Source organism: Pholis gunnellus (genome assembly GCF_910591455.1).
Source record: "Pholis gunnellus genome assembly, chromosome: 13".
Classification (NCBI taxonomy): domain Eukaryota; kingdom Metazoa; phylum Chordata; class Actinopteri; order Perciformes; family Pholidae; genus Pholis; species Pholis gunnellus.
The window spans coordinates 19,324,091-19,349,594 of record NC_136540.1 but is presented as its reverse complement, the minus strand read 5'-3'; the positions used below and the strand labels follow the sequence as shown (position 1 = coordinate 19,349,594).

General features: G+C 40.7%; 1 protein-coding gene across 1 annotated transcript in view; it reads left to right on the top strand.

Annotated features, from left to right (window-relative positions):
• The window catches only part of dlg2 (discs, large homolog 2), a gene marked incomplete at both ends in the record, with an annotated part of 233,690 nt that overhangs the window by 199,211 nt on the left and 8,975 nt on the right, over nucleotides 1-25,504 (top strand). The window contains 6 exons of the mRNA XM_079171139.1: nucleotides 6,345-6,501; nucleotides 13,563-13,665; nucleotides 17,935-17,979; nucleotides 20,778-20,892; nucleotides 21,301-21,477; nucleotides 23,793-23,868. Of these exons, the coding sequence (XP_079027265.1) occupies nucleotides 6,345-6,501; nucleotides 13,563-13,665; nucleotides 17,935-17,979; nucleotides 20,778-20,892; nucleotides 21,301-21,477; nucleotides 23,793-23,868 (673 nt within the window). The remainder of the gene's footprint in view (nucleotides 1-6,344; nucleotides 6,502-13,562; nucleotides 13,666-17,934; nucleotides 17,980-20,777; nucleotides 20,893-21,300; nucleotides 21,478-23,792; nucleotides 23,869-25,504) is intronic.

The following is a 25,504-nucleotide window of genomic DNA, read 5'->3' as shown; positions in this document are numbered from 1 at the left end:
ACCCACCTCCACCTTTATCCAGGCCCAGCTCCACCTTTATCCAGGCCCGGCTCCACCTTTATCCAGGCCCAGCTCCCCCTTTATCCAGGCCCAGCTCCACCTTTATCCAGGCCCAGCTTCACCTTTATCCAGGCCCAGCTCCTTCACATCTCAGCCCTGCGTCAAGCTGTGCTACACTAACAGCCTCCTCTTCCTGAAGCTCTTTGACCTCATCATCTCATCAGTATCTGGGCCTCATCATCGTGGTCTTAAAAGTTATTGTCACCACGAAATCATCCTCATTCTGCTTTGAGTTAAAAAAAACAACCTGCCAGCAGATCCGCCGGTGTTCCGGTTTAACGTTAACGAGTGACCGCGTGAACTGAACCGGGAATGTTTCATCGCGTTACGTTTTTTTCCCTTCTAAATCGCGATAATGACGAATGTTAACAATGCATTTTCCGCATGCAGTGGACGTTATCCTTAACCGAGCAAGTCTGAATTGTAACAGACGGTGTAGACATCTTAACGCTGATTGGCCAAGACTCGACACATCAAAGATGTTTTATTGCGAAGATCACGCCATCACCTTTTTTCCTTGTCTCAATCCAATCTGAGAAACGCTGGCTGGCCAGATGACCCCCCCCCCCCCCCCCAAAGAGAAAACATCTATCACGGATCACGTGGATGATATATTTTCATTCAAAATGGCTAATTTCGCTTAAAAGCAACAAGTTTGCAGGTATGCATTTGACTCGTGGGCCCGCGAAAAAGACCGCTGCTGTGTGGCCAAGTTATCTTGGAGTTGCTTCACTTTTCTAGCACGGTCGCTCTCTGATAGCTTGTTGAAGTATTAGCATGTTTTTTCTCGTAGTGTCTCTTTACATTATATCACTTAAACAAGGCAACAGTCTCATGACAAACTAGGTAGACACAGTTGTTTCGGTGAAAAAATATGAAAGCGGCGGCCCTCGGTATCGACTTTCCTTATTTTACTTGCCGTAGCCATGACAGTTGAAGGGTCAGAGACAATTAAAAAAAGCCAGACAGTTACAGAGTGGTGCTGCCACCATGAGGTGAAAAGAGGAATTGAAATGTTGAATTTGTATGATTTATTCATTCCGTTTTGACTGTGCTGGCGGGCCATAAATAATGCATTTTAAGAGAGAAGGCGCGGGCCGTATAAAATCTGACCTCGGGCCGTGATTGGCCCGCGGGCCGGACTTTGGACATGCCTGCTCTACAGAGATTAACGCGGCGCGAATCGCGTTAATCGCCCCGCCGGTCTCGCCGGGGACTATTTGTGTTCATTCGCGTGAATCGCGCCGGAGAGGGGGCGTGGCTTATCGCCCTGAAAGCCGTTCAACTGTCCGCCATCAACTGTGGAAAAAATAACCTCTATTTCTGCTTAGTTCGTGTTATGGAATCCCAGATATCACGGGGAACTAAACGCCGTCATGTCTGGGTTCATAACATAGTCCGGAGTGGATTTCATCAAGCTCACTGTGTCTAGCAAGCCACACGTCGGCTGTTTACTACAGCTGTATGAACACTAAATAAACAGATTTGGCTGTGATTTAACGGCAATAAATCATCAAAAAGGGACTCCGAAATAACGTAATGATGCCCATTTGTACTTGTTTTCTCAATGGAGCTCGGATCGATCGGTGCTATTCTATGCTAACATTGTAGCAGCTCCATCAACACTCAACATAACGTCATCTAGACGTAAATACGGCATCGTCTATTCATTGTTTGCACCATATGGTGCATGTGCCTGGCTGCATGTGAAGTGTTTCGCTCACCCGCTCAATCTGGCCTCACAACGGGCGTTAAATCTGCCAACAGCAGCCAGGCTCATGGGGAGAGCGCAGCGCATAACTGGCTCTCTGCCCTCGACGTTCACGCATCGCAAGTTATACCAGTTATATAACTCTTATATCGTACTTATAGAAGTTATAGACACGTTTGCATTCAGTTAAGTTTGTCAGGTGCATGCAACATTTATGACAGTGTTGGTCAGTCTGTCTGCTTGACAATCCCATTTTGATTGAAGTGAAATGAACAGACTGAAAACTTTATCTTATTAGATAAAACATGTTGACACAGTTTTCCTTTGGGGACATCATTTGCAGTTGAAAAAAGGTAATAAATCGCAATATATGTTATTGCAATACTCAACATATCGCAGTATCGTGATAATATCGCAGTATCGTGATAATATCGTATCGTGACCTAAGTATCGTTATTATATACATTATGATGCGTTCAGGCTCTGTTTGGTGAAAATTAGTATTGGTAACGTAAATTATAACGTTATCATAACGTTATCATGATGTTGTGATCTCGTAAAATGTAATGTTTGTGAGAAACTTGAAAAAGTCCAGTTGTTTGAAGGAAATGTTTTCACACCAACATAAATAGATATTAGAGATGAATTATGACGTGTTTACAATACCTCTAGCAGCTTATAATGCATCATTAAAACTACTAATGACAAGATTTGTTTTAATCAATGAAAATACAATGTTTTATTTTCTAATCATTTGAATTGTGTGCTTTTATGAAAAAAACATTATAAATGACTTGAACAAAGTAAAATGATAACACATTTTACTGACTAAGGGTGGTTGAAATGATTTGGGACGGTGGCAAAAAAGCCTGGAACCTTGTAGACCAGCTGTTATAATCAAACAACAAATGGATATTTATCTGCCCTTATGGATCATCAATGATCTACAATTAGTATCAGAGGCAAAAAAACATGATCAGGGATCTCTAAAAGTTATATTTGCTCCCTTTTTTGTTTTGTGCTGATCCAATTTTTGATCTGATCTGTGACTCTGATCCGTGATCCGATCCGAACCATGAGTTTTATGCTCTGTCGCACCACTAATCAAGATACAAATGAGCGCAACAGTGGGCTGGTGGACAGCGGCAGCCAGAGCTGGGACCCTGCTCTCTCAGCTAAGAGACTGCAGCCGATAGGAGACAAGATGGCCACTTCGGAGACAGAGCTCCAACTTGGGGGAAAAGTAACACTCTATTATTAAAACGCAAAAGCCACATTTTTTAACACAGCACTTTTGTATCAAACAATAAAACAATGCTTAAGTGCCATATTGTGTTTTGGCTTTCTATTAATTAAAAGAATATATTCAATAATGTCCCGTAATAATGTCACTCAAGTGAAACTAATGTTGGGAACGAAAAGGAGCGCGTTTGAGTTATCAGCATTTAAGAAAACTAAATTATTGACATCAACAGAATTATTAATGACAGTAAAATTATTAACGATTATTAATAACCACCCTGCGAACAGGGACCAAAAACCAAATGATGAACTAAGTCTCATATTTGGTGTTCACTCACAATGTCAATAGTCAAAGTACTATTACACATTCAGAGTGAAAGTGAAGGTTTAAATACGAGCAACAGACCACATATCAGCTATTATCACAACACATGCACAAAATAATCACAGACAGCTGCTCTTTAAAATATAACAGAGTTTATTAAGTTCCAATAATAATTATCTAGTCAACTAATATCTAAACTAACAACAACTACACATTTATGAGCACGCTATCTAAACTACTAGACTATGGTAAAGGGGGGAGTGTGTGTGTGTGTGTGTGTGCATGTAGTGTGTGTGTAGGGGGGAGGAGCGAGAGAACAGCTCAGACAACGTATGACGTAGTCTGAAACGTGGCACCGTCTCTCGTGAGACTACAAGCTGGCACGAGGCTCTACAATGGCAGTAGACAATAGAGACCTCGTTACCTACACGTGTCTGAAGCCGTTAGTGCAACCCAGGAGCTACAAGCTATATGTGTGTGGGGGTTAGTAAAAGAGAGAAAGCAAACAAAACAAAAGGGGTCAAAAACGGACTCCGAAATAACTACGTAATGACGCCCATTTGTACTTGTTTTCTCAATGGAGCTCGGATCGATCGGTGCTATTCTATGCTAACATTGTAGCAGCTCCATCAACACTCAACATAACATCATCTAGACGTAAATACGGCAGCGTCTTTTCATTGTTTGCACCATATGGTGCATGTGCCTGGCTGCATGTGAAGTGTTTCGCTCACCCGCTCAATCTGGCCTCACAACGGGCGTTAAATCTGCCAACAGCAGCCAGGCTCATGGGGAGAGCGCAGCGCATAACTGGCTCTCTGCCCTCGACGTCCACGCATCGCAAGTTATACCAGTTATATAACTCTTATATCGTACTTATAGAAGTTATAGACACGTTTGCATTCAGTTAAGTTTGTCAGGTGCATGCAACATTTATGACAGTGTTGGTCAGTCTGTCTGCTTGACAATCCCATTTTGCTGCAATAAAAATAAAAAGTGAGATGAACAGACTGAAAACTTTATCTTATTGGATAAAACATGTTGACACAGTTTTCCTTTGGGGACATCATTTGCAGTTGAAATCGCAATACTCAGTATATCGCAGCATCGTGATAATATCGCAGTATCTTGATAATATTGTATCGTGACTTAAGTATCGTGATAATATCGTATCGCGGGATCTCTGGCGATTCCCACCCCTAATTTAATTTCAAAGGGCTACTAGACACAGACAGAGACGAGAAAATTCCATGGAAGAGAGATATGAACACTCCAAGAGAGCTCAAAATGATGCCAAACTGCTGTATTTGGAAAGATTGAACACTATTAGTGATAAAACAAGTGAACTATATAGTTATATAGTATATACAATTAGAATAGAACAGCTGCAACAGCTGGTTCCAAAATGAGAATTTGGCTCGACCCCGCGTGACCTCTCCGTACTGAAACCTCTATAACTTTGACCTGCTTCACTTTATCAAAGTAACATTTTTTTGGAGACTTCTGACATGTGCTATGATTGGAGTATTTTTAGGGAAATTCCTGCATTATTTCAAAGACAAAAAAATAATAAATGCTTTTTTTTCAGGCGAACTTGAAAATGTTCAATTTGAGCTGTGTTCTATCTTCATTTAGTATTAACCAGTAATATATACACTGATATTTACACATCTGAGCAAATCTCACAAGTGTTACTATTATGATAACATCAAAATTATTCAAATAGACCTTGTAGTTAGAGATCTACGCTGTCTTTAGTATGGGTATGCAATTTTTTAGCAGAGGCCTAAAAATAGGGCTCGGTATTAAGAGGTTTTAAAGCCAGAAACTGATCTTCAAACGATGCTGATAGGAGGCTGGCTTTGTTGATAGGGACAGACACTAAATGGGGGTACTGAAACATGTGGAGAGCCACAGAGGACACATGATTGGTTCTGCTCCCAATGATGTGGCTTTGCTTCTTCGTGCTTCTGTAGTTTGTGTATTCACCAGCAGGTGACAGTGTGCTGCTTATAATCATGATGATGTTCATTCATGAGGAAATAGTTTGATTTCAGAGTTGTTTAGTGTGCTCAATACCATTGCTATTTGACAACACAGGGGAATAACTACTGTCTTTAGACAATAGGTTTTACTCTGCATTGTCTCTCTGTGAACACTGGAGGGACTACTTCAGTGCTAAACAACACATACATTTTCATATCAACTTTATTTTTGTCCCTGAAAGGCAACTGGTTTTACATTAAGCAATATAAAATACATGAAAGAATATAGATAGACAGTACAATAAGAGGAAGGAGAGGGCTCCTGAAAACAAGTGGGCTAGTCCAACAACAGTAGTCACTGGTGTCTAACTCACACTTCCACAGTGTTCAGAAGCACAGCAGCAATAACATCTGAAAAAGAAATTCAATTCAGACAGAATAAATACTGGCAGAGTATGGCCATATAATACTAATACAGACATGTTGAATAAAGGATCAACTTCTATGCCATCATAACACATGTCTTCGTCAGCAGCATATATGTCAACAAAGACATCACTGTTGCCATCATCATCAGCATCATCAACAACAACATGAACCACATCATCAGCTGTATAGGCTGCCTTGAACCAAATGGGAGTCTGTGGCCTATATGTCAGTGTTTGAGTCAGCCCTATAGGAGCTTGTGTCCTTCAGTTTATGTCTGTAGACATCCCATGCATGAATCCTCGTGTATGTGTGTGCATGTGTGTGTGAGAGAGGGAGGAAATCAAGCCAGTGTATGAGAGCATGTGACGAGGTTCCTTTTCCGTCACAACTGAATTGGGGACAAGTGATCCTAAGTAGAGCACCATCCCCCCGTGAAGCTCCGGCAGTCTTTGAGCTCCGTTGCCTGAGCAAAGCATCACTTTGGTCGACGTACCTCGCACTTATTGTCCACCTCTCTGTCGCAGCCCGAGCCAAAGATGCTAAAACCCAACGACTCCCCCGAGCTGATGTACTATCTGAACTGTCTGTACAGGGAACCCAGGAAGGTGGTGCTCCACAAAGGCTCCACGGGCCTGGGCTTCAACATCGTGGGCGGTGAAGACGGAGAGGGTATCTTTGTCTCCTTCATCCTGGCAGGAGGGCCTGCCGACCTGAGTGGAGAGCTGAGGCGAGGCGACCAGATCTTATCGGTGAGTACACACAGCCATGTTGGAAAATATTCCAAAGGGATTGTGATCATGAGTCATGGATCATTTATTGATAAGTCACCATCTGGATTTAGAGTTTGGGATCAAGTGTTGTACAGTAGAAATGTATGGCCTATTGATTGAAAATGAATATAACAGCCTTTCTTAATTAACTCAGAATACAAGCTGCTTATATACAAAATATAAGCAATAAGCTCACCTGTTACCAGAAGTGATCACAAAAAGACCTCAACTAATAGAACAAAGCTGGAAACTACAAGGTTCCCTCACTGCCAGTACGGATCTACTTTTATAGAGTTAAAAACTGTGTTCCCAGCATATTTATAGAGACTGTAATAGTCCTACTGGCCTAGATTCATTTTCCAGGCCAACCTGGTCTTTTTTTTCATCCCTGCTGTATTTCACCAATATTACCAGGGCGTGTCTGAGTTACTGTAGTTACTAGAATATTTATTTTTTGCTGATCTTGTTAACTGGTATAGTAATAGCCTTAGAAGTTGGATTGTATTCCTGGGTTTCCTATTCAGAACCCATTTAATGAACCTCATTAGTGTGACCACGGGCCGCGGCAAGGCCCGGATTTGGGTTAAGTTAAGGTTAAGTTTTAGGGTGCACTGACCCCTTTAATACTGACTCAAACCAACTAAAAGCCCACAGATCCTCTATCATGGTACATGTGGCAGTAAATGATGGACTGAGACAAAAGATTCCCCCAAGATTACAAAATGTATTACAACAATTAACACTTCAAACAAGAAAGAAATCCATTAAATCTAATAGTTTGAAAACAGTAAAAAGGTATATATCAAATATACTTTGTGATACAAATAATATATATATATATATATATATATATATATATATAATAATTGGAGTGCTAAAGGATGAATGGTCGTAGCCGCAGACAGAGTGGGGAAAGTTGTACTGGGACAGCGTACTCGCCACACTCTGGACAGACAGAAAACAGGTGTTCAGCACACAATGTTAGTGCCGCATGGCAGCTTCAAGAATCTACTATTAACTTCTTGGGGGAAAGCAATAAGCGCCACGAGGGCTAATAGAGGGTAACAAAATGAACTAACACTTACAAAAAACAGCTAGGGAACTAAAGACTAAACAAAACCAAACAGCAGTGGCAGTCAGCATCTCTCCTGCCTGATTATTGCGCAACCCCCATAGGGAAGAGAGAGTCGCTATGGAGCCGGACCTAGAGTAAATGAAACAGAGGGTAAAACCCACAGCAGCTATGCCTCAACTTAACAAAACTAAAGTTAACACCTACCAAAGCATTGCACGTTACGGGCACAACCTGTCGCACCAGGGGTCAGAGAGGAAAGACACAGCTCATCGGTACGGCTTATATAGTGAAACAAACAAATTGGAAAAAAGGAAGTAGGAGGTGCTAAGGCCAACCAAGCCCTCGAGCAGGGGTCACCAATTGGCGGACCGCGGTCCGGATCCGGACCCAGACGCTGTCCTATCCAGACCCGGACGAATAACTGATGGATAATTGAGAGTTATATAATTGAGAGTTATACATTTTGGCGGAGCACTTCTATTTTAACCTGCACAGCTTTTCCAACCTTTACGGCACTCGTTCAGCAGTCCAGGAAATACACCGACCAATCACATACGTTGTAAATCATCTCACGTGACGCTACTCAGCCAATCGAATATCTGTATTCTGAAACGCATCGTTCGTGAGCAGAGTGAGATTTGCACACAGACACGGGAGACGGAGAGAGAGCAGTTGGAGAAGTAAGTCGGAGAATTTTACATGGCGTGCTCTAAAAAGAGATGTGGACCACGAAAACAGAGCTTTAACAAAGAATGGACGAACTCTTATTTGTTCATTCTTCCTGCTGGCGCTACTAAACGACTCGTATGTTCAGATACCGTGGCCATTATTAAATGCGCCGATGTGAAATGCCACCACGAGACCAAACACACATCTTTAGACCAAACACTCCAGTCTGAACTGAGGGCAAGATGTTGAAATGTGTAGAGATAGTTTATTATAAAGTTCACTGAGACAGTTATGATGTGAAATGATTTAACAAAAGAGAAGAAAGAGTTAACTCCAGCCACACTTTCCTTTTTTCCTTTTCATTCATTTTTCTAAAATCAAGCAATTTCTGATGCAAGCTTTTCAAAGATTCATTTCTGTGTATTTTATTTTTAGATGGATCCCTTATTTTACTTGAAATGAGAGAAGATTTATTTTTGTATTTCTATGCATTATTTATAATCCATCCAGTTAAATTTTAAAACGTAATTATATATTATATTTTAAAATATAATTGATGTGTACTTTCTTTATTTGATTTGACAGTTGTTGACTACACAGATACTTTGTTACTACTACTAGACTTCTTGAATATATATATGACACTACATAGTGCAAGTTAGATATTATTGTAATGTTCCGGACCTTTGCACGAGGAGATGTTCTCAATCTGGACCTTTCGGAATTTTAATTGAATACCCCTGCCCTAGAGTAACCAAGGAGGGACATTTCTTTACGGGCGACATTCGCTTTAAACATCACTATAGTTCGTTTTTACTTGGGTTTTCACCCTTTAATCCAAACAAACAGTAGACTAGCAGTTTTTGACCTGTTAAATAATTAAATAAAGGTGGGTAAGGCCTACATTTTAACAAGCCAATACTTCCTGTAATATTCAAGGTTATGTAGACTAAAAGGACTGGTTGTATAAATTCCAGGTGGTTCTTGACACTACATATATCTGTTACCGCTGTACCGTAATGCGTCACGGCCCGTCTCTGAAACACCTAAGAGTCCACGAAAATTAAAACAATTATCACTTTTCAATTAGTTGATCAACAGAACATTAATCAGTTTCAATCAATTTTAGCACATTTTCACTTTTCTGACACTTTAAATGAAAAAAAACATTGATTAATAAATCCATAAGATGAAATATTTGTGATTGCAGCCTTTAAATCCATTTCCGAATCTTCTCACAGTGAACTCTGATCTCTGTATGCAGAAGTTTGAGAGTCTTCCCCCTGAGAGACAAACATGCCACAGTCAGCATTTGCATTCATGTGTTTAAAAAAATAGCTTCTTTCACAAACGGTAAAGAGCTGACATGTAACTGGCTGCACACATTCAGACGGCCAAAGACTGATCAGAAGATCATCAACATGAAATGACACCAAGTGTCTCTGCAATGTTAACTCACCAAACACACAGTATTCTGAATTAAATGTAAATGTTAAATAATGTCCAGGTATTCATGAACTTGCCAACAAGAAAACATTTGAAGTCCTTACAATTATGAAATGAGGTCCCCTTCACTGAAGACTGTTTACATCATAGAGCTCACAGTCCCATGGGAGAACGCGCTTGAAGAGGCCTATGAACGTAAGAAGATGCGTTATGCAGAGCTTGCAGCAGAAGCAAAGCCGCGCTGCTGGAACACTAAAAACTGTCCAGTGGAAGTGGGATGCAGAGGATTTGTGGCTTCTTCGACCATCAGACTGTTGAAAGAGCTGGGAAGCCACCGTCAGGCTCTGCGGCAGACCATCAAGGCAGTCTCAGAAGCAGCAATGGATTTGGATCAAGCGGAATGACCCATGTTGGGCTCCAAATACGTCAGCATAACCCACTTGAGAATCCCCACCCCTTTTAACCATTCAAGCGTCTACCATTCTCAATGTTGTCAATTTCGAGACAGTTGGGCACGGCACACAAGCTGAGGGCTGATCATCCTGCAGCTGGCCACACTTGGGGAGGGTGTATAGTGTTGAACGGCTGAAACACCCAATGACACAAGGTAACATTACTGCTGATGTGTTCTGGGCCCAGACCAAGATACACCCCACACAAGCCGGAAAACCCCCACTTGTCGATCATCAACCACTCAAAACAAGGTCAATTTCCTGGAAGTGCTTGGCACAAGGACAGACCAACATCATGTCCTGTGTTTTTTGATTTTGACAAGGACTGTATGGCTCTTAGCAACAACCCAGGTACCCCGTATTCCCGTAGTACCCCCCGCAGGACTCCCCAAGGGACACGGTCGTAGGCCTTATCCTAGTCCACAAAACACATATAGACTGGATGGGCAAACTCCCATGACCCCTCCAACACACCTGCAAGGGTAAAGAGCTGGTTTACTGTTCTACGGACAGGACAGAATCCCAATTGCTCCTTCTGGATCTGAGGTTTGATAATTGGTCGGAGCCTCCTTTCCAGCACCCTGGAATAAACTTTCCCTGGGAGGCTGAGCAGTGTGAAACCCCGATAATTGGTTCCCCTTTTTAAAAATGGGAACCGCCACTCCACAGGCACTGACCCCCGTCCTAAGAAGACGGTTAGGAAGTCATTATCGTACCTACACTCATAAACTGTAGAATGATGTGGTGACATTTTACCTGTAACTGACGAGATGATGAAACTTAAGTTGCCTTTGTGGGCAATAAGACTTTTGTGTGTTGACACTGTGGGATAAATATCACTTGATTCAGTCAGCATCAACTGCTTTACATTCTTAAGTTTTATAAAGTGGTTACAGTATTCATGACCGTCATGTAACTGCTAATAAAGTGAATGTATGTATGAATTTACTGAGATGATGAGCAGACTACACAGTGGGCTGTAGCTGTATAGTTAATTGTAAGTTTTCCTCCCACTCTAATGCCACACTGCAACAGATTACACTGTCTCATTGCATTGTAGTGTTATGGTATCATATAGCCTGAAAACTGTTAAATCAGCATGGCACTGTCTGGCTGGTCATTTGTGTCCAATCAGCACGTTGGTTTACCTTGATGAAAGCAGACAGATACTACAGACCATCTTGTGATGGGACCACACCACCCGCAACAGGCCTTGGGCGTAGAGTGGGAGGGCCAATGGCCCCTTCCCTACTTCCTGCCACTCTAATTCCAGTGTCCTGGCTCTTCTGTCTCTAGACACACTTTTTTTATATCCAATGTGGCTCCCTTTGCACTTACAGCTGGGGCTATTTGTTCTGTTGCCACAGCGCACCGACTGTGAAGAGAGAGAAACTGTGTTTTCCTCTCGAAGAGAGCAACACAGAAACAGGATCTCCTTCTCTGAGATGACCATTTTAATGTGTGTCAAATTAGCTTTTCACATTGTGAGGAAGATGACCTGGTTTCAGCAGTTGAAGTTGAACACAAAGATGCAGAGAAAAATAGATTTAACCATTTTACCCTCAGCATGAGAATTAATTGCACCAATGGTTACGGAGACATTTGTGTTTAGATGCATCGCATCTCTCCAAAAATGTACCCACAAAGTTTAGATTTTTCTTTGCATATTTCTGGAAACAGATTTTATGGCAAATTTTGTCATTCAAATATGAGACAAACAGTGAACATCATGGAAGCTCACTACCTACCCTCTGGTTCCCCCTCAGGTAAACCCTGTAGGCTCTTTTAGCATGTTTGCAGTAGTCTGTACTGTTCAGCGCAGTGGCGGGCCATGCATTTTATACCTGGGCCTTCACTGTTGTCCTGCAGTTGAACCACCTAACCTCAGTATGACGCCACAGCTAAGGTTATTATTTGTTTCGTGTAAAAATGAAACTCCTATAAATACACTAACTGCAGAGTGCAGATTATGTTACATGAATACGCGCACGGGATGCTGCGTCATTAACGGACAATGCATTAAAAAAACTGCGGAGCTAAAATGCATATATTCAAATATTATTCACCTCAGAGGGAACAATATACAGCATAGACACATTAACACAGTAGTAACGCTACGATCGCTCCCTCCAGGAAATACACGAAACCTGAGCTCTTGTTAGTGACGGATTTATTCGTCTGTCAACACCAAGAGGGAAAATGAGTCCACTTGAAAACACATGAATCTTCAAAGATGATCACTTAAACACTTTAACTTAAACTTAATTTTAACACTTTAACTTTAACACTTTGTATATAGACTTCTGCCGCTTCATGTGTCATTAGACGTAACAATAGTTCCTATCACATATAAAACCAAACAAAATCCATATTCATAAAAATCAAGTTGTACAAATAATAATATATAAACAAGCATATTAAAGCTACTGCAGATGTAAAAACAAAAGCAGTTCATTTACCAAAGCTGCTGTTCACTATTTCTTTATTAACAAAGAAAGGAGGATGGACTCTGTATATGTAGTCCATCCTCCTTTCTTTGTTAATAAAGAGTTTAATCTCACGGTTGTTCAGTACATCCGTGCGTTTTAGTTCCAGTAAGAAGTCCTTCTCGATTCATGGACGCCAGTGAAGACAGTCGAGCCTCCCCAGTTGTATTTCTTGAATACGCTTTAATGCGTTTGAGGCTGAAAATGTCCGCTCGACAGAGGCAGCGGATATTGGGATTGTCACCGCCCAACATGTCACGCTAGCCCACTGACCAATCACGTACTTGTAGGGCAGCTAGAAGGCTCCGACATGTCAAAGAATACGCCCAACATGTCAAACTAAAGATCTGATTGGTTGAAGACTATGACAATCAACAATATCGTCCCCATTCACTTAAACTGCAAAGGGATTCACTTGTAATTCTGCAGGCCTCGGGCCTCTCTTCTAGAGGGTTAGAGACACAGGGGTGAAATCTGATTGGATAAAAGCTCTACTTAAAACAAGCTGCACTGGAAGCAGAGCAACTGAGGAAGACAGTAGCTGTGCAATGAGAAAATAAGCTAATGGGAAAATAAATTAGAATACATGTATTTCTGAAAAAGTATTAAATTATATTATAGCTATAACTGTGATTCTGTCTAGGCCAGCAGAGAAGGCCTTGCTGGCCCTGACAGCCCACCACTGGTTCAGCGCTGTTAGCACTGTTAGATACGAGACACAGGCTCAAGTGGAATTTAAAAAAAAAGAAAGAAACATGTACCTACTGTAAAGTGTTGTTCCATTGAAGGTTTCCATGTGTTTGCACTGGTATGGTATCTTCATTTGTGCTACATGTCATTGTAGTGTCTGAATTTAATGAAACAGAAATTCCACCAAACTTATCCTGTGAATGTTCCTTGTTGTTAACACAGGTAAATGGCATTGACCTACGAGGAGCCACACATGAACAAGCAGCAGCAGCACTGAAGGGAGCTGGACAGGTGGTCACCGTCATTGCCCAGTACAGACCAGAAGGTGAGTCAGCACAAACACAGGAACAGACACAGGACAATGCTTAAGTAGGTCTCAATACACACCGAGTGATGTGGTTTAAATCAGACCAAGTGATGGCTGACCTTATGTTTCATTAATAACTTAATTCACACATTACTATCATATATTTACAGTCACAATAAAAGCATCTCTCATAGTTATCTGTTCAAATATGGTGAAGACTGCGTAAGAAGAATTCAAATCACAAAATCTGTTTTTGATAGAGGACAAAGGGACAAACATTGACCACACTTTATTTATTTAGCCTGGTCAAACGCCCAGCCCATTAAGTACCGAAGCTTGGGCATTGGCCCTCAGCGTCTGATACCGATTCACAAGGCACCCTTTATAGTCTGTATAGGATGCACAAGGCTTTCTACTAACTCCAATGTAAACCCATCAGTGTCATTGGTAGAGCTCAGAGAACCAAACACAGTATAAATAACAAAAAAAGTCCGCTAAGGGTGTGAGGGACTTGTGGTGGATGGGTCAAATAAGCACTTTTTAAAATGACTTTTACTGAAGACTGTTATGTTTATGTCCCATGTGAAACCAAAAGTTTAGTAATTTTTAGTTACACCATGTGACGCCAAGCTACAAACATTACGTCCACAGCTTATGTTACGTTACAAGCCAATTATTTTAAGCCAAACCATTCTTCTTTTTCTAACCATAACTAAGTGGATTTGTTACCTTAACCAAACAGCTGTTACAACGTAACCGCCACCGTTTCACAACTCTAACCACATTACGTTAACTGCCACCGTTTCACAAATCTAACCACGTTACACCATTAACCGCCAGCAGTTCACAACTCTAACCACATGTTACAATGTTAACTGCCACCGTTTCACAACTCTAACCACGTGTTGCAACTTTAACCACCACCATTTCACAACTCTAACCACGTGTTACGATGTCAACCGTCACCCTTTCACAACATTTACCACATGTTGCAATGTTAACCACCACCGTTTTACAACGTTAACCATGCTACAACATTAACCACCACTGTTTAACAACGTTAACCATGTTACACCGTTAACCATGTTACAACAATAACCACCACAGTTTCACAACGTTAACCATGTTACAATGTTAACCATGTTACAACGTTAACCACCACCATTTTACACCATTTACCACATGTTGCAACGTTAACCATGTTACAACGTTAACCACCACTGTTTCACAATGTTAACCATGTTACAACAATAACCACCACAGTTTCACAACGTTAACCATGTTACAATGTTAACCATGTTACAACATTAACCACCACCATTTTACACCATTTACCACATGTTGCAACGTTAACCACTACTGTTTTACAACCTTAACCATGTTACAACGTTAACCACCACCGTTTCACGTTAACCACCACCGTTTCACAACATTAACCACATGTTACAACGTTAACCACCACCGTTTCACAACATTTACCACATGTTACAACGTTAACCACCACCAATTCACAACATTTACCACATGTTACAACGTTAACGACTACCGTTTCACAACATTAACCATGTTACAATGTTAACCACCACCGTTTCACAACATTAACCATGGAACGTTAACCCCCACCATTTCACAATGTTAACCCTGTTACAACGTTAACCACCACCGTTTCACAATGTTAACCATGTTAAAACGTTAGCCCCTACCGTTTCACAACGTTAACCGTGTTACGTTAACCACCACCGTTTTACAACGTTCACAATGTTACAATGTTAGCCCCTATCGTTGCACAACGTTAACCGTGTTACGTTAACCACCACCGTTTTACAACGTTCACAATGTTACAATGTTAGCCCCTATCGTTGCACAGCGTTAACCATGTTACAATGTTAGGCCCTACCGTTTCACAACGTTAACCGTGTTACGTTAACCACCACCGCTTCACAACGTTAACCACGTGTTACAACGTTAACCACCACTGTTTCACAACGCTAATCTTGCTAACAACGTTAACCACCACCGTTACACAACACACAACTTGGACTTCTGTGTCAGGTACTACGCCGGCAAAGTATGACTAGTTGGGCTGAAATAATGGTGATTTGTTGGAAACACTCTGTACACAAATCTTGGTAAAATAATAAAATAATACAAGACCATAAAATGTGATTCCTACACACTGTACCTTTAGGATTCTGCCTCTCCTAGACTTACATGAAAACCATCCTTCATGGGGATTTTATTTTTAAAATCCTTTCATAAATTGAAAAGATAAATAAGTCAGTGTTAAAAGATTGAATTGGCCTCTCAGGCAGCTCTGCCTTCATGTTGTGTCACTTCACCAATCTGCACCTCAGCTGAATCTCAGTGAAAGTGTCCATCGGCTGTTTCAGTTTATTACAAAGTTATGTACAAAGTTTTCACATCATGATCATCACATGTCTTGGAAATAAGAGAGATGTGTGCTTAAGCTGGCTTTGTGCATTTCCAAAGTTTGTTAGATGTTGGCAATGGGAATCAGTTTTTTTTAGTGACAGTATAATAACAATTACATGACTTTACTATCATCTTTAAATACATTAAAAAAAAAAAATCATTCTGAAATCTTCCAGTCCTTGGTCTTTTAAATGTCCAAAGACAAGAAATGTTAAATCATTTTAAGTTGTCTTGCTGAGTTTAGAAAAGATTCTTATCATATAATCTGATTCAACAAACAACATTCTACTTGTGTTAAACTGGTTCGTGGTTTCTTTGTCCTGTAGCAGCAGCATGTAAATTATAATAACCCATGCGGGGCATGTTCATGCTAATTAAAATCTACCAGTCTGCCAACCTTTTGTAAGCTAACGTGTAGTGGATCAGACAGCTTTGACCGGTGGCATGCGTCCTCTCTTTAAGTTCAACAGCAGCAATAACTGCTGGAGGCAGGGGTGGGCTGGCCATAGGGGATACCGGGGAAATCCCCGGTAGGCCCGGGGTTGGTCTGGCGCGAGCCGGCAGCATGGTACCGGCACCAAAACGTAAATCCTTTAAAGGTGGAGCTGAAAAACTACTCATGTAGTGAGGTAATAATAACATATGAGTATACTGATATTGTTTTCTATTATCATGTGACTATAATGCACCTGGGCCGGCAGAGTTAGTTTAGGTTCTGTTACTTAACTTATTGTTTTGTTATGCACCTTCAACACCCCTACACACACACACACACACAATCACACACCCAGCATGCAACACTACTGATACCACTAATGTTCACACCCCATCGTATGTTCTGTTCTGTTCATTTCTACAATATAGTTCATACTACTTCTACCCTCTGATTCCAGTTTTTGTATTGTGTGGTCTTTCTCTGCTGACATTCATTCCTTAAGGCTCTGTAATTATACGTATAACCATCTGATACTAGCCCAGAGTTAAGCATATTCATCTAGCAAACTATACCTACCTTGGAATAAAATGATACTGGCTATTGTAACACTCCATGTGTCCATCCAGGCAAATTGGTGGATCCAAATGTTATTAAAAAAACCATATATGATGTAATTTCTTTGTAATCATCCAAAATAATGTTAAGTGTATGGGTATTTTTCCAAGTAGGCCACTGACTGGTCGATACGTGCAATACATTGAGTGGGCAATGCGCCGTGTATTGAGTGGGCTGGTCTGACAGTAACTCCCGGGCCACGTTTTTCCCCCAGTCCGCCCCTGGCTGGAGGGCTGTAGAGGCAGTGACTCATGGTCAGAGACCTCTCATGTCTCAGAGGTGGCAAACTCACAAACTGTCCGGACCCTTATACCCAGAGCTGTGGTGGGTGTTTGCCTCAAAAGTATTCATGTCAAGGTTCTTTTCTCTCAACATTCAAAAAGTTAAAAGCTTTATCACTTGAGTCAACATTTGTTGATGTATGCTTAGACCATCAGTCAGATCTGAGCCAAAAGCGGGGCCAACAACAGCCTAAAGAGACTTGGTCTTGGTGTTAGATTGGTTTTGCTTCTCAAACATGACATAGAAGACCCAAAAGCTCAGACTGACTTTGCTCCGTCTCATAGGAGACTCTTCAGTAGTGTGGCCAAGATCAGTAGAGAGGCTATTTGACTTTGCATCCAATTCAATCTGAAGCCTTCTGTAATTAAGAGTCTTAATTTAGAGATGTTTCTGAAATCAGTTTCATGGAATGCTCTCCCTCACTTATCCATCTCGTTGGCTTTTGTCTGTCGGAGGTACCATCTCTAATCGGGCTCTAACACCTTTGGGACTGACAACTGCTTTCTCTTCTCGCCCATCAGAACTTGCTCTATGCTCACCTCGTCGGGCCTGCTCTCCTGCACCAGGTTCGTGCCATTGGCACCTGTGGCTGCTCTGAGCTTTAGCATTATTCACCACTGAGTGAATGTGATCACAGACAGTCTGTTCACTCCTCCTCACCAAGCGTTTGACCCATGAGCACACCTGACCCTTTCCTCTCCCAACCTGTTTGACTGTCATTCCTCCACGTCACATGCACTTTTTAAACCCTCCTCACTTTAACGTTTGTCCCTGTGCTCCCAGGTTGTGACCCCTAAAACACTGTCCTTTCTTCTTCCCCATTGAAGATGTAATTAAGATATGTCCTCTTTTTAAGTATACTGTATTTTGAGGTGGCTATTACCAGTACATGCAGACACAGTTAGCTCAGTTTAAATGCTCTATGTAGTATTTGTGTCATTACATACCTTAGATACTAGTAACTGTCAACAGTGATCCACTGTAACAAGGACGCTCTCTCTGGAAAGAGGCGTTGCTGTTTGTTTTTCTAACAAATGTCATTGACCCAAAAATTAAAAAAACGATTCACCTCTATTCTCTTGGGGAGGCAGAGAGGTCAGCAGTGAATATCTCATAACCTTAACTAATGAATCTAAAACTGTTCTGTATGCAATGCTGGATAGTAACATCTGTATAGTACCAGGGGTACATGTGAACTTAAATAGTTTTATGTCCAATGGGTCTTCCTTTGTAAAGCATTACATTACTTGTGGTAAATGTCAACAGGGTGCTATATGTTAATCTAATAGTGGTCTACACCTGTGTGAAGAGACTTCTGCCTTCAGAAACCCAGGAATACCCAGAAATCACACCCATAGTCCTCCAGAAACTTTGCAAATCTGTAAAGTACAGATGCTTGAGAGGAATCGAGTCATGTTTCTTTATTGATTCGTCACATTGCATAACAAAAGAGGCCAACATTGGTTTACAAAAAATGTATACTCATATACCTTTGTGTTTAGCAAGTAGATACATAAATTGTGTGTAAGATGGGGTGCAGTGGTTACTAAGGGGTGAGGATTCTGGATATTCACTAATTTTAACAAAAGACTACTAACACTTTGGCATGCTTAAAGATCTGCAGAGTAACTAACACAAAACTATTCTCAAAAGAGCTAATGCAGATTCTCTTGGACAAATGATATGAGACGTAGAGAATGTGCACAGTTCCTTAAATACAGACGGGATGGGTTGAAGAAAAACAGTTGTGTGAGTCCAGTTGAATAGTAATGATTTTAGTTACCGTAGGATTAGAGTATTACCATGTGTTTTTTCTCTTACAATCTACACACACACTACACACACACAAGTGGCTTCAGCTGTAAAAGCCAATGGCCATCTGTTACCTGAAAATAACTTCCTCATATCATTGGAAAACTATGAACTTAATCATGTGTCTCTCACCTCCAGATTGAACAGTTAGTGCGTGATCAGATATACATGACGACTGATAAAGCAAACAAGTGGTCTTGTTTGGTGCGTCCGTTGGCTCTTGTCCGCCCCTGCACTGCTTAAGAGCAGCCACAGGAGAGAGAGAGGTGTGTCCATGATTCTTTACTCAGAGCTGCACTCTGCAGTCACAGGAATGGACTGTGTGTAGAGAGCAGATAGAAGGAGCACCAGGGGAGCACACTATAACAGCAGTAGAGGATATCACATCACAGTGAACATGCAGACAGGTATGTGAGACTCTGTTTTTAGAGTAAGATGGGCAGAAGGAGGAAGATTCATTTACAGTAAATATTTTCTCAAATTATATTGTGATTTTGCATTTTGTTGTAGATGATTATCCAGATATGAAATGAGATCTCCTCATTTTAGTTTCCTTTGGATGGGATGGTGAAGAAGCACATCAGAGAGGAAGCATGGAAGAGTTTGATGCAAGTGTGCCAGCCAAACCATCGTAGCGAGTTTTCTTAGATAACACTGACAAATAAAATGAAACATATTTAGTATTTTTAGCTAAACACTATATCTTTTCTTGCCCTTATTTCTAAAATGCAGACTGTGCAGTCAGTGGTTGATTTGTTTCATGACAGAACATGTCAAATTTCTTTACTGCTTTCTTTACTAATCTTTGTAAGTGACAGATTAGCCAGCAATGCCTCGAGATACCAGCTTTTTCATCCTCACAGTAACCGCATTGTCAGGAGAAGCATACTTTTCAACGAAGTGACAGCTTTCCACATCCTGATATCCTCCTTTACTTTGCTAAGAGCAGTTCAGTTCATGGCTCCAGACGTCAGTGACTGGAAACACTGGTGCATCGGTGTAAACAAAATAAATGGATTTCCAGATGTCGTAGCAACACAAACGATTACCTCAGATATGTGTCTTACATCTATTCCCTCATCTATATATCCCCTTAATATGCTCAGGTGTTTATTTAATCATTTTTGTATTATTATCAGTTTATGTCACAGTCAAGTCTGGCTTTCAGCCACCTACAAGGCAAAATATGATTAACATAAATGAATGTCAAACAGACAGTTTGACATGTACTGCTACATGACTGGAGGAAATGTAATCTAGATGTAGACAGTATGCTCCCCATTATAATATTGATGACAAGTTGTTAGCAAATTACTTGTCACCAACATAGACATAATATTTTGAGAGGTGTAAGTTTAAAGAAATAGCAATAACTTAAATATGACTATAGATGTATATCTACTTTATCCAAGTACTTAAATAATGGCATCCAGCGCACTGTGATACGCTCACAATATAAATGAATTACAATACCGCATTTTGAGCACACTTTTCACCCAATAGGGATCACTCTCAGATTCAATATGGGCTGCCATCAAATCTTGTCTTGCAGAGTACGGGCGTTTTGAGGCCAAAATCCACGACCTGCGGGAACAGATGATGAACCACAGCATGAGCTCTGGGTCAGGATCCCTGCGAACCAATCAGAAGAGATCGCTCTATGTCAGGTTGGTCCTTTTTAGGTGTTCACCCTCGTTTGGGATGTTCAAGCTAAATTCAGATGAGCTGTCCGTTCCATTCCCCAAATTGATTCTGTGATGTCTGCACTTATTCATTCCAGGCAACATTACATGAGTACCGTCTTTGTTTTGGGTTGTGTTGTTTACTTTTCATACAGATGACTGAGAAGATGTGAGTTAATGTCACGATTGAACGCACACATACATATTAAAACCATGTTTGAGATCATGACTGAAACAAAAGAACATTTCTTCCCCATGGACCAACAGTCACTATTCTCTCTGACCTGGTAGTCTGTGTCTTTTAGTTTCTCACTACCCAATTACAAAAGACCTCACATGGTGGAATCTTTTACATTACCAATCCTGATAATCCTAATATCTTCCACTGAACAGAGCACTGTTTGACTATGAGAAGTCAAAGGACAGCGGCCTCCCCAGCCAAGGGCTCAGCTTCAGGTATGGAGACATCCTCCACGTCATCAACGCCTCAGATGATGAGTGGTGGCAGGCCCGCCGTGTCACCCCACATGGGGACAGTGAGGAGATGGGTGTCATCCCCAGCAAGAGACGGTGAGCAGTAGGCAGAAACCTGTCTCTGGTTGAGGAAATTCTAGAAGTATGTCTATGATTTGTGTCAAAAATATTGATCGTCACAAAAGAGGAACAATCGTTAGTCAATGAGGCGACCGTGCCTCTGTTTGAGATGAAGGGACCACCTTTTGAAACACAGACAACAACTTACTGATATTCTTCTATGAAGAAAAGAAGAATGACAGCAGGGGTCCTCTGCACCCACTGGTGCTGTTGGAGGGAAACAAATCTGATTTAAAAAAGGAAAATAATCATTCATTCCTAGGGTGTGACATAGAAATCCCTATGTGTAACGACGCGCCGCCGTTACTTAGACCATGGATAGTGTGCGAGGAAGGACGTCAAGGACAATATAAGTTTATTGGATATATATATATACTAGTGTTGTTACGAGATGTGCCGACGCTTCGAAGCGTGTGTCGAGTAATGGAGGGGGCGTTTCCTCGAAGCGCGTATCGAGGCTTGCTTCATGTAGGGGAGGAGCCAAAAATGATGACGTCCGAAGCCTCGCTACCCGGCTGTACCACGTGACTGCTTCGGCAAGCGGTTCAGATTTCAATATAAACCCCTCAGGCTCCATTCAAAATGTGTGTTGTTGGTTGAGAGTTTGGAGAGAGAGATAGTTCGGAGAGTTAGGAGAGTGAGGTGAGAAGGATAGGTGATAAGATGGAGCCAGCTAGGAAGAGGAGGATTTCCCCTGTGTGGGAACACTTTGATTTGATAACTCCTAACACTTATAAGCCCTGCCTCGAACAGAACCCATCCCAACCCGGACCTCAATGTGTCTTCTTTTGTAACACACAGGATACATTCAAAACATATTTTATTATGCACATATGTGATCATTTATTTACAGAAATTATTTGGGCATACATTTTTGTAATTCAGTCATTCCCAACAGCCATAACAGACACAACAATTCAATGCATCACATTGTGACATTGTGGTTCAGACACAGCTGCCTGTGATTATACTTTTGGCCACTAGGTGGTGTCGTGTGCACATGAAGCTTCGAGTAATGAACCCTTTCTCGAACCAATCGGCTGAAGTGGTTCGATGCCTCATGAGGCTTCATCTCGCCATCACTAATATATACATAGAGCAACAAATTACCTCTGCCTGTTTCCTCTTCCCAGGGTGTTCGGGCAAATTACTTCCCCGGGGGCCCGAGCACCCATTTATAGTTCCGGGAAATACCAACTACAGGAAGCAGGTAGGGGTAAGTGAACATATGTGTTGCTGTATTTAGTTAGATAACTTATGGGTGATTATTTACGTTAGGTATAGGACTTATTTATATATAGTTGTTAATTAATATTGGTATGGTTGGGGTGGGTAAAATTCTGTAAATATTTATTATACATAGATAGATAGCAATAGACTTACCTGTAGGTGGTATGGCTGGTCCAATTAGATGGACCAGGTGTATAAAAGGGCCCTGATTTTGTTTGTGCGGGAGATTAGTGGAGGCCACTAGACACTGGTGGGAACTGTGGTGAAATGGTCAACTGGTAAAATAAAAGAAGCATCTTCTGAACCCTCTCTGGACTCCTGACTTGTTCATTTGCCTCCGTGGCCGCTCGGGCATGTTTACACTATGCCAGAAACCCAGCACACACACACAAGCACATATTGACTCATTGACCTGGTATTGATTTTCCTCTACATCAGGGGTGTCAAACTCATCTTCACTCTGGGCCACATCAGCATCACGGTTTCCCTCAAAGGGCCGGTTGTAAATGTAAGACTGTATAAATGTAACTACTCCTAACATATTGGTAAATAACTGTCTCTGCATTTGATTATTGTTTATTCAAGTGTAAAAATATTGTACATGCAGTTAAATAAATGTAATTTCCATGTCAAATGTAGGGTAACCTGCCAAAGAGCTGCTTCTATGAGTGGTGTGTTTAAGTACCTCATAACTTCGACTTTCTATCTCATAATTTCGATTGTCTATCTCATAATTGTGACTTTCTATCTCATAACTTCGACTTTCTATCTATTAATTTCGACTATGGGGATTCTTTTATTATCAAGTCTAAATAAAAAAACAAAATGTAAACTCTAAACTTTTTTGCCGGATTCGCGGGCCACATAAGATGACGTGGCGGGCCTTGAGTTTGAAACCCTTGCTCTACATACATGGTTTGAAGCAATGACTGAGGAGATATTACATTTTAAGACACTAGTGTTTCAGACCTGTCCTCACCCAGAGTGGTTGTGTCGTGTCAGCATGAGTCATTTCATTTCATCTCTGTGGTGAATGACTGACGAGGCTTTTTGCTTTGCAGGGTGGAGAGGAAAGAGCGGGCGCGTCTAAAGACTGTGAAGTTCAATGCCAAGCCGGGGTCATTGGATTCAAAAGGCGTAAGTACCTCTACGATGAGCTGAAAGCAGCACTTAATATGAGCTCATGGGTTGATTATTCATAGTGTGTGGCTCAGATGTAACTTCCTCTTGAAGTCTTCACAGTGACTGTAAGGCTCTCTGTGTTCTGCCTCATCATTTGTCAGGTGTTGGTTCTATCACCCTGCTGTCCTCACTGCAGTTTGATGTCCATGCATAACTTAGTCTGAACATTTAATGGATGTCATTCTTTCGATAGTTTCATCATGTGTATGTGTTTCTTCATTTATGTCAAACAAGCTGCATTTTTTTTAAATCATTGAATGATAAAAAAAATGCCCTCTCCCTCTAGTGTCCGGTAAAAACAGAACAGGAATTATAAAAGTTGGGCTTATTTGGTTTATGTTTTTAATTAACCACATGTTTTGCTTTTCACACATATTTAATTTATACAACTTAAAGCTAAAACCACCATACCAGATCTAAAATGTTCTCCTTCCAACACATCTACTGTATTTACAAGACTTTTAACAATTTTCTGGCGTCGCATCACTCTAACATTACTCCATATGGAGTCCTGTGTGAATATTCCACATCAGCAGCAGTATTTTGTCTTTAAATGAGCACATTCATCATTTCAAGTCGCATCGTCTTAAGTTCCTACTTTTCGTTCCATCACTGCATGTGTTTGTGTGCTTATGACAATCTTTTCTATGACTAAACCCCAATTATGTTACTTCTCTTATAGCGTGATCTCAGGTTTTTCTCACCTTGCTTTTACTTTAAATGGTGCCACTGTGGCACATCAAGAAGTACTGGTAGCTACACTATTCTTCTCCTGGATTTAATGAAGACATTTGTTTGACTCTCACACTCTGGTTGTAAATGTTGTAAAAAGCTTTTTTGTTGACTTATGCTTATTCTGTAAAGTTTCTGTACTAATTAACACTGAACAGAAAAAAATAAAATAAATCAATACTCAAATAGTAATTCCTCTGCTGCATAGCCTTGGTGAACGTGCATTGAGAAAATGCATCTTCTAATAATTAAAGTATTAATGAAGTTATTTTGTTGTTTTTTAGCTACATAAATGAGCTACCATGAAATCACAAGATGTTAAATAATATATATTTTATATATATATATAACATGCCTTATTTCATATCAGTCTTTGCTAGCAGAACTTCAGTTCAATCAAACCATTTGGTATCAGAATATATTCAGATATTGTAAATCAAATCATTTAGGGATACATCTAACTGTTATTTTTACTTTCACTTTCATCATAATCTTTTATTTGTTCAATTATTTGTTCAGGCTATGTCAGAAAACCACTCATTACACCTAACATTGTCTCCTTTTGTCAGATCAACAGTCAAAAGCAAAGTTAAGACATTTACAATCATATAAAACGGAGAGAAGCAGCTAATCCTCACATTGTAGTAGCTGGAACCAGCATGATTCACTTTTTTGTCTAATTTAAAGATTAACCAAAATTGCTAATTTCTAAGTGGTCTAACTAGAAAAAGAAACCCAGCATCAATTTAATGAGGATCTTAAATAACTTTTACCTACTTTGATCTAAAATGTAACATTTTATAAACTATCATAGTACAGTTAATACAAATTCACATTGAAGTTACCTTCTTACAATCTG